The 10,712-nt window shown below is 38.6% G+C and overlaps 2 protein-coding genes across 2 annotated transcripts; both read right to left on the bottom strand.

Moving 5' to 3' along the window:
* Positions 1 to 318: 318 nt before the first annotated feature.
* LOC139188582 (uncharacterized) lies at positions 319 to 2,637 on the bottom strand. Its single transcript, XM_070806193.1, has one exon. It carries the CDS (start codon positions 2,635 to 2,637, stop codon positions 319 to 321), a length of 2,319 nt encoding a protein of 772 aa, XP_070662294.1.
* Positions 2,638 to 8,815: 6,178 nt separating this feature from the next.
* Positions 8,816 to 9,418, bottom strand: LOC139188581 (secreted RxLR effector protein 161-like). Its single transcript, XM_070806192.1, has one exon. The coding sequence runs from the start codon at positions 9,416 to 9,418 to the stop codon at positions 8,816 to 8,818; it is 603 nt and encodes a 200-aa protein (XP_070662293.1).
* Positions 9,419 to 10,712: the final 1,294 nt, after the last annotated feature.

Below are 10,712 nucleotides of genomic sequence, written 5' to 3'. Positions count from 1 at the left end.
AGGATCATCCCACTCGTAGTATTTGGCGGTTTTGACAAGCTTATCTTTCTGAGCACGTGTAAAATCATCAGGAATCTTTTTTATGACCTTATAATTGATAATATCTGCATACCAAGGGTCAGTAATCTTTAATGAAAACAGTTGCTCATCCGGAAAACTTTCACGTAAAGGGATGAGATCTTCCTCTGTGTTTGAATGCACAAGTCGGCTAAGATGATCTGCTACAACATTCTCACTCCCTTTCTTATCCTTAATCTCCAAGTCAAACTCTTGAAGCAGAAGTATCCATCGAATGAATCGTGGTTTTGCATCTTTTTTTTAGAGTAGATACTTCAAAGCTGCATGGTCAGAAAACACAATAACTTTAGTCCCAATCAGATAAGATCTAAATTTTTCTAAAGCAAATACAACAGCTAAAAGCTCCTTCTCTGTTGTTGAATAATTCAACTGTGCATCATTAAGTGTTCGAGATGCATAATAGATGACATGTGGCAATTTGTTGACACGCTGCCCTAGAACTGCACCAACAGCATAGTCTGAAGCATCGCACATTAACTCAAAAGGTAAACTCCAATCTGGTGGCATGATTACAGAAGCCATGGATAACAACTCCTTAAGCTTATTGAATGCTACCACACACTCTTCATTCATATCAAATGTTACATCATTTTGAAGTAAACGACACAAGGGTCTAGAAATCATTGAGAAGTCCTTCATAAACCTACGGTAGAAACCTGCATGTCCAAGAAAAGAACGAACCTCCCTGACAGTAGTAGGGATGGGTAAAAAACTAACAAGTTCTACTTTAGATTTATCAACTTCAATTCCCTTTTCAGATATGATATGCCCTAGAACTAATCCATGCGAAACCATGAAATGGCATTTTTCCCAATTTAACACTAGATTAGTTTCTTGACAACGTTTTAAAACTAGGGACAGATTATGTAGACATGTATCAAAAGAATCACCATAAACTGAAAAATCATCCATGAACACTTCAATTATTTTCTCAATCATATCAGAAAAGATACTTACCATACACCTCTGAAATGTGGCAGGGGCGTTGCACATTCCAAACGGCATCCTCCGGTATGCAAATGTGCCAAATGGACATGTGAAAGTCGTCTTTTCTTGATCCACCGGAGCAACTGCAATTTGATTATACCCAGAATAGCCATAAAGAAAACAATAATGAGAATGACCAGCTAGCCTTTCTAACATTTGATCAATGAATGGGACTGGAAAGTGATCCTTGCGTGTGGTGCTATTTATCTTTCGATAGTCTGTACAGACTCTCCAACTATTTTGCACACGTGTAGGCATTAGCTCATTAGCTTCATTCTTAACAACTGTGACTCCAGATCGTTTAGGGACTACTTGAATAGGGCTTACCCACTTGCTATCTGAAATAGGATATATGATGCCAACATCAAGAAGTTTGATAACCTCTTTTTTTACGACTTCCATCATGAGTGGGTTTAAATGGCGTTGAGCTTCCCTTGTTGGTTTTGCACCTTCCTCCAACAAAATCCTATGCATGCATGTAGCTGGATTTATACCTTTGATATCTACAATGCTCCAAGCTATGGCAGTTTTGTGATCCTTCAGTACCCGGATCAGTTTCTCCCCCTCGTCTGCTGTGAGTTGTGACGATATGATGACTGGTAATGTTTCATCCTCTCCCAAAAATGCATACTTCAAATGTTTAGGGATCGGTTTAAGCTCCAATTTAGGTGCCTGAATCACAGAAGGAAGAGTTTTTTCGTTAGAAGTAGGAAGAGAAATAAAATAGGAAGAACACTTACCACGAATTGGTGAAAGAGACTCAAGAGAGGCCACTGTTTGGTTTAATTCTTCTTCAATGTGCTCTGAATAATTAAAATTTCCATGTGTAATGCTATGCACTAATGCCTTCTCTAAATTATCTTGTCCCACACCTTCATTAAAACAATCCTGCACAAAATAGTCAAACACATCAATAGACAAACAAGATTCTAATTCACTAGGATACCTCATAGCATTGAAGATTCTGAACTTGACGCTTTCCCCATCAATTTCCATGGTTAAGGTACCATCGTAGACATCAATCTTCGTCCGTGCTGTTCTAAGGAATGGTCTTCCCAATATAAGAGGAAGTGCAGTAGGCATAGGATCATGTTCCATCTCAAGAACAAAAAAGTCAGCGGGAAAAATTAGCTCATTCACTTGCACAAGTACATCCTCCAATAGGCCTTTAGGATATCTATTTGAACGATCTACCAACTGGATTACTACCTTTGTTTCCTTCAAGTCTCCAAGGTTCAATGACTCATACACTGAATATGGCATCAGATTGATGGATGCCCCCAAATCACACAATGCTCTCCCAAACTCTTTGCCTCCAATTACACATGGAATGGTAAAGTTACCGGCATCTTTCAACTTCGGTGGCAGCTTTCTCTGCAAAACAGCTGATACTTCCTCGCTTAATGCCACAGTTTCTTGATCATTGAATCTCCTCTTGTTCGTACAAAGCTCTTTAAGGAACTTTGCATACTTGGGCACTTGTTTTATGGCATCTAAAAGAGGTAAGTTCACTTGGACTTTCCGGAAAGTATCCAAGATTTCCTTATCAGTTTGCTCTTTCTTAGACTTCATAAACCTACGAGGAAAAGGAATAGGGACACATGAGTTAAATGAATTTTGAACTTCTTTACTTACCTTATCAGAATCTTTTTTGTTCAATTCTGTATCTTTAGGAGACTTTTCAGTTTATGTTGAAGCCTCATCTTGCTCAAGATTCTTGGTTTGCAGCTCCCCTTGTTCAATTGTGTCTTTTCTAGTCCTCTTTTGCATCCTTGGCTGCTCAAAAACTTCTTTTCCACTCCTTAAAGTCACAACATTCATCTGCTCCGCATTTGGATTCACCACGGTTTGGCTAGGCAACCTTCCTGGTTGGTGTTGTTGCCCCATTAAACTTGCTAACTGACTCATTTGGCGCTCAAGGTTTTCAATTGCTTTGTCTATTTTCTGTTGATGAGATTGAGTAGAGTTAGCTAAAGAAGCAATTAAATCCTCAAGAGACTCAAGAGACTTACTTGGAGCTTGTTGTTGTTGAGGCTGAAATGGTGCCTGCGGTCTTGCTTGAAAGAAGCCAGGCGGACGGTTATAGTTGTTGGGAACAGATTGTTGTCCGTTGTCTTGATTGTTCCACTTTAAGTGTGGATGATCTCGCCATCCTGCATTATAGTTGTTGGAATATGGATCATACTTTTGCCTTTGTTGCCCTTGAAATCCTCCTAATGCATTAGCTTGCTCAAGACCACCTTGATCCATCAACGAAGGGCACATGTCTGTGGCATGTCCCATCATTGAACATACACCACACACCTGTTTTGGAGCCACAATAACCTGTTGCACAAGATTAGTCAAGTTAGCTAATTGTAATTCAATACTAGAATTAGCACTTACCTCGTTAACTTTCTTAAAAGGTAGCTCATCTCTCCCTCCAAATTGTCGTGTGTTGCCAGCAATGTTCTTTAATAATGCCTTAGCATTAGTAGGCGTCTTGTCCATGAATGCTCCTCCACTTGTTGCATCAAGCATTACACGATTAGTACTGTACAATCCCTCATAAAAGTATTGTATTAGTAAATGCTCTGAAATCTGATGGTTAGGACAAGATGCAACCAAATGTGTGAACCGCTCATAGTAATCTCCAAAGGGCTCTCCATGTTGTTGTCGGATTGCACATATGTCTTTCCTTATGCTTGCAGCTTTTGTGGCCGGAAAATATTGCTCCAAGAATGCTTGCTTCACCTGGTTCCATGTGTTCATTGATCTCGAAGGTAAATTGTAAAGCCACTACTTTGCCTTAGCTTCTAATGTAAATGGGAATGCCCTCAACTTGACTTGCTCCTCATCCATATTTGCTGGTCTCATTCCTGAGCATACCACGTGAAACTCCATGAGATGCTTGTTGGCATCCTCTGTTGAGAAGCCATGGAACTTAGGCAAGTAGTGAATCATGCCGGACTTAAGCTCAAATCCTCCTTCTGCATTTGGATATGTGATGCACAATGGTTGTTGATCCGTATTTGGCATTGCCAACTCCCTCAATGTACGGTTATTAGCCATGCCTTCTTGTGGTTCCTCCTCCTCTTCCGAACTTAAATGTGGTGGAGAAGATGGTGGTAAAGACACTGATGCACACTTTTGCTTGATTTTTCTCTGAAGCTTTCGAAGTGTTCGTTCAATCTCTGGATCATAGGAAGCTAGATCAATGCTCTTAGACTTTCGAGTATGCATGTACTACAAAGAGTACCTGAAATAAAAACAAAAACACTAATTGGACAAGAAAAGAAAACAATAGAAAAATAAGTAATTTAGAAATAACAATCCCCGGCAACGGCGCCAAAATTTGGTAGGATTAAAAGCACACCAAAAAGTAGCCCACAAATATCCTATTAATTTTCCTTATTAACATTAAAATTTGTCGATTGTAGCATATGAAAATAAGGGTCTTTCCTGCAGAAGATTGTTTTATCCAAATACTTAAAATGTCACAAAAACAGGGTGGCTGTCTCCACTGACCAGCCACCGAACAATAATTATGAGACTAACTTACACTTATCCAAATGCAACGACATTTTATACACATAAACTAGACACACCAAGCTATGCTCACACAAAAGTTTGGGATTTTTGGAGTTGATTAACTATTTAAATTAAATCGGACAAAATAGGACCTCAACAAGTTTTAAATAATACCAATAGATTTTAATTCACAAGTTAAGAAAACGAGTTAGGGGAAATGCTATCCACCACCAAATAATCATGCAAGCATGTTATGTTTCATTCAAATCCCTTTTATTTCTGGATGAAGATGCTCAAGTTGGCTCACTGTTAGAACTCAACATATTACTCTTTCTTACGTAGTATGTTAAGAGAATGGCGTTTTCAACTTAACTTAGTCCCTAACATGCAATCTAGAATGGCATGTTCATAGATTTAACAAGTAGAAATCATTAAGAATAAAAAGAGTTTGAGTCATCACAAGGCATCGTAAGTACTGGCGTTGTCTTACTTATCCTAGAAATCGGTTCACATGTTAACCACAATTAACAAGTGCTACTCTAGAACATATGTAGGTCCTCATTCAACAAGGGTAGGTAAACATATATTCATAACATTAAAATCCTAGATATGCTCACTATGTATGCATCCATAGAAACACATAAAGAATTTATCAATGACATAAGTAGTGAAACAATTTTCATCCTTTCATAAAAGTCATTCAAACAAAATATCACAACAAACTTACAATCATATTCGGGGCTTTAAAACAGCCCCTAACTACTTAAAATTTAGTTACACATAATTCTCAAACTAAACCAAAAGTAAAACATGGGTTTGAGAAGATAAAACCAAGAAAAATAGAGTGAAGCCTCTTCTTCTCTCCTTCTGCCCTCTGCTTCTTCTGCCTTCTTATTTTCTGCCTTCTGTTTTCTCCCGTGTCCCTCTCTCTTTTCTGTTTTTATTCTTTCTACAGTCCACGTCTTTCTCCCCACTCTTCTCTGTCTCCCCGTTCCTCCTATATTCTTTTTGCTTTTCCCGTCAGTCCCGCACTCCTCTCTCTTTCTTTGCAGTTTATTTTCTTTTCTTTCTCTCTGCGCCTTTACTTTCTCTGCGCACTTGGCCTTTCTTTATGTTTCTGTTTATTCTTTCACTGCTTTTTCCTTCAGTGTCTCTCCCACTCCCCCTTATTTTCTTTTCTTTTTCTGTTCTTTCCAGCCCGTGTCTCTCTGCCTTCTTCAAAAGGCAGCCATTTCAATTCACAATTAGTGCTCCACTTGCTCCATCTTTAATTCTTTTATTTGTTTTTCTATTTCCTTTATTCCATTTTGCTTGAAATTGATCCTAAAACAAAATTAACTGCACATTAACACAAGATAAGGTAAAATGCTACAATTTTAACACAAAAACATCACAAAGACTTTAGAAATTGATGGTATAAATGCATGAAATATATGAGTGATCAAGTATACAAGTCAACCCTAATAGTTTGTTTAAACCTAGCCTTGTTGATCAGGTAACCCGAGACCAAATTCTTCTTGATCTCTAGAACATGCAGCACCTCCTTCAATATCACAGTTTTCTCTGAGGTGAACTTGAGCTCCACTTCCCTAACTCCAGCAACATGTGTTGAGTGAGAGTAACCTAACAAAACCTTTATGTCTTCCGCCTTAGAGTAAGACTTAAAAAGCCCATGATCATAGCAGACATGGCACGAAGTACCAGTGTCCACCCACCACCCCTCAGATCCATCAACCAAGTTGATCTCTAACACCATTACGATGAGTTGATCCTTTATGAGATTGGCTTGAGGAGCAGTTCTTCGTTTGTTGCGACAGTTACGAGCAAGATGTCCAAGTTTGTCACAGTTATAACACAAAAATGGCTTAACTGTTTCATCTCTTGAGGGGGTACTTTTCTGTTGTTATTGTGATAAGTGTTTTGTACCTTCATAGGGTTCTTGTTGCTGGAGCGAGTCTTGGTGACATTCTTTGTATTCTTACCATTAGGTTTGAGAACAACAACAACATGGTTCTTCGAGTATGACTTCTTGTTGGTATTCGAGATGACAAGGACCTCTTCTCGCAGATCTTGCTTCCTGACTTCTTCCTCAATTCAAAGACAAGTGATCAAGCTTTCAAGAGAAAACTCCTTTGTCTTGTGTTGTAGATCCTTCTTGAACTCCTTTCAGCTTGGTGGGAACTTGTTAATGATCACAGCAACCTGGAATTGCTCATCCAGGTTCATTCCTTCATATATGATCTCATGAGCAATCTTTTACAACTCAAGTGATTGGGCCTCCACAAATTTGTCATCTATCATTTGGAACTTGAGATAACAACTAACTGCAAATTTCTTGGTTCTCGCTTCTTCAGTATCATACTTCTTTTGGAGTGCATCACAGATTTCCTTAGCAGTTTTACAAGAAAAGTAGTAGACATAAAGATCATCACATAAACCATTTAAGATATAGTTTTTGTAGAGAAAGTCATTTTCATTCCATGTTTGAAACAATTTGAATTGTTTAGCAGTTGGATGATCAAGTAGTAGTGGCATCTTAGAAGTGCAGTTTGAAGCAATTTTCTTGGTGGTTAAGAAAAATAACATCTTTAGCCTCCAACGTTTAAAGTGAAGCCCTTTCAAACTTGATAGGTTTGTTCAAATCAGTGACGAAGAAAGTGATTTCAATGTACATAGTAGAAAATAAACATCTTAAAATTGTTGAAAACGTTGCACAAACTCAAAGACAAGGAACTAGTTTACCAGAAAAATTGAAGAGCCAAATAACACAGAATTATTTTGTGTTGAGTCACGGAAAATGTCGCTTTCTTTAAGACATTTTATGGCTCTGTCCAATGTGCGCAAGTAGTCACAAGTGCCACTCTGTCCCCAGGATAAACTAGCCTAAAATCACCAGTACTTAATAGACCTTCCTTTGCATTGAGGAAGATCCAAAGCTTTCACCCACTCAACTACTCAATATTCTCAAAGTATTTTTTTAGTTGATTGAAGTGTAACCCCAGTATTTATAAACTACTTAGAGGGATTTTAACGTTGGGATAGTTGAGGAGAAAATGCTCACAAAATCTGGCCACTAAATCAGGAAGCAAGGTTAGTTAGTTGAGAAAGAATAGGTCTTCTAACAAAACAAAACTTTTTGTTGAAGAAAAAAAGATTATCCATAAAATTAGGAGTCTAACGTTAACCTATCTGACTAATCCTAAATTTTAAATAAACATACAATCCCAACAAAAACAATAAACATGAATCAATTAAAAGCATTTATTAAAAAACTCTTATGAGTATAATGCTTTCTAAATAAGTTGTCCCAGATGGATATAAAAGTCTAATTGATATAACAACCTTTTTTTTGTTGTAGGCATAATTTACTGAACTATATTTAGGACTAGAGAGGGAGAGGGCCGGTGGCAAGAGAGAGATGAGAGAAGTAATTCTGAGGTATGTGTTGTAATCCTATTAGGGTAAGGATTTAACCTATCCTACTACTATAATAAAGGTGTGTGCCTTTATTTATAGTAGTAGGATAGGTTAAATCCTTACCCTAATTGGATTACAATTCTAATAGGATTTACAAAATCACATCAGGTAGTAAAACTCAAACAAAACTTCACCTTGAATGTGTAAATACTCAAACAAAACTTCGCATCAGGTCTTTAGCAGTTGAGGTAGAACAGTTGATGAAGTCGTCGGCACAACGGGCGAATGCGAGTCTCAAATTTAAAGAAAGTATGCATTGGTAGTAAAACTTACAAAACCTCGTTATGGTAAAACTTAAGGCAGGTAAAAACCATAGACTAAGGAGAAAAGTAAGAAGTATGCATAATGTTTAAAACAAATGTCAAATGGGACGAAAGTAGTGAACTGAATGGAGTATGATCATCCCATAATAAGTGCCTTATCGAAACCTCGTTAGGTAGCAAAAACCCAATGGAAAAAAATGCTCTTAATCGTAGAAAAAAAGTACATTAAGAGCAAGTGAGTACACTTTGGATACTCCCCTTGAGTTAGACATAACTTCCAAATAAAAGAACTACAAGCAATTCAACTCAGATAATTTACGTATACAGATTCCTTGGACGAGCTTCTGAAAAGTAGAGTTGGGCATTGACTTGGTGAAAAGATCGGCCAGGTTGTCCTGGGAATGGATTTGCTTGACTTTAATGTTCTTATGTTGTTGTTGCTGGTGAGAACTTCAACGCTATATGCTCGGTGTTGTCTCCCTTGATGTGTCCCTTCGTAACTACTCGATACATGCTACATTGTCTTCAAAGATCGTCATAGGAAGGTCAACGACATAAGTAAGACCACTAGTGATTCGAATGTGTTCCATAACTGCTCTCAACCAAAAGCACTCATGCAAGGCTTCATGCAAGGTGAGAATCTCAGCATGGTTCAAAGAAGTCGCAACTAGTGTTTGCTTGGTAGACGTCCAAGATATAGTAGTGTCTCCAATGGTAAAGACATAGCCCGTTTGAAAACGTGCCATATGTGGGTCAGACAGATAACCAGCATCTGCGTAACCAATGAGACAGGAATCAACCCAAGGATCGAATGGGGTGGCTGCTTTTCTCGAGGATTCATGGGTGTAGAACAAGCCCAAATTTGTCACACCTTTGGGGTAGCGGAAAAAGTCTTTAACACCATTCCGATGTCTATGTGTAGATGCATTGCAGTATCTAGCCAAAAGATTAACAACAAATGAGATGTCGGGTCTAGTGCATTGAGCCAAGTACAATAAAGCACCAATTACACTTAGGTATGGAACTTCAGGCTCCAAAATCTCTTCCCCATCCTCTTTGGAATGGAAGGGATCTCGTTTAGCATTTAGAGTTTGAATAACCATAAGAGTATTATAAGGCTTCGTTTTATCCTTATTAAAACATCGCAACACCCTTTGGGTGTAGTTTGGTTAATGAACTAGGATTCCATCCAAACAATGATTGATTTCCAAGCCAAGACAATATCGAGTTTTTCCAAGATCCTTCATCTCAAATTCTGATTCAAGTGAACAATAATTTTCTTAAGCTCTACAGGAGTTCCGATGAGGTTCATGTCCTCGACATAAACAGCAACGATCGCAAATCCAGAATGTGACTTCTTGATAAACACGTATGGGCATAGTTCTTTGTTCACATAACCCCGACTTGTCAAATATTCACTCAGACGGTTATACCACATCCGTTCAGATTGTTTCAATCCGTAAAGTAATCTCTTCAATCTAATAGAGAGGGTGTTCTGTGGTCTAGAACTATTTGAACTAGTCAATGGAAGTCCTTTTGGAACTTTCATGTAGATTTCCGTATCTAGATCCCTATAGAGATACATGATTACCACGTCCATAAGCTGCATATTCAATTTTTTGGAAACTCCCAAACTGATAAGGTAGCAGAACGTTATGACATTCATTATGGGGGAATACGTCTCCTCGTAATCAATCCCAAGGCGTTGAGATAAGCCTTGCGCTACGAGGCATGCTTTGTATCGCACTGTTTCATTCTTCTCATTATGTTTCCTCACGAAAACCCACTAGTAGCCCACGGGCTTCACATGTGGTGGAGTAGGAGCTATAGGCTTAAACACCTTGCCTTTCGCAAGCGAATCGAGTTCGGCCTGGATTGCTTGTTTCCAGTTTGACCAATTTGTTCTACGTTGACATTTTCATCGCTAAGCATGATGTCGATAGCAACTGTATACGTGAATGCATCATCAACAATTATCTCACTCTGATTCCAAACCTCATCCAATACTGCGTAATGGACCGAAATCTCGTGATTCTTGGAATGTCGGTTTGTCACGTTTAAGACATCACCATAATCTAGAATAACCTCATGCATTGGAATAGATGAGTAAGCGTTGGTCAGATTCAGACTGGGGTCACTAGTTTGTGCCGTTTTCCTCTTCTAGGGTTGTGAATCATTTAGACCAGGGGGTCTGCCATGCTTCAAGGTAGGAGAGATGATGGGCTAGCCGCCAGTGTACCGAGCTGCATAGGAGGTGCAGCTGCTCCATATTCGGGGACGGTATGGCCTTCCAAGGTGGTGTTACTACGTACATTAAGTATGTCCATCCTTGCAGGTGCGTTTGCATCAAGTATATGAGATCTCGTCACCTCTGTTAGATCAGTCAAAGCATCTGGC

The sequence above is a fragment of the Malus domestica genome, chromosome 10 (assembly GCF_042453785.1).
Source record: "Malus domestica chromosome 10, GDT2T_hap1".
NCBI classification, from domain to species: Eukaryota; Viridiplantae; Streptophyta; class Magnoliopsida; order Rosales; family Rosaceae; genus Malus; species Malus domestica.
This window is presented reverse-complemented; position numbering and strand designations above follow the sequence as displayed.

Coding starts and splice junctions, on each gene's coding strand:
- LOC139188582 (XM_070806193.1), bottom strand. CDS start 2,637: ATGAAGTCTAAGAAAGAGCAAACTGATAAGGAAATCTTGGATACTTTC.
- LOC139188581 (XM_070806192.1), bottom strand. CDS start 9,418: ATGGTTATTCAAACTCTAAATGCTAAACGAGATCCCTTCCATTCCAAA.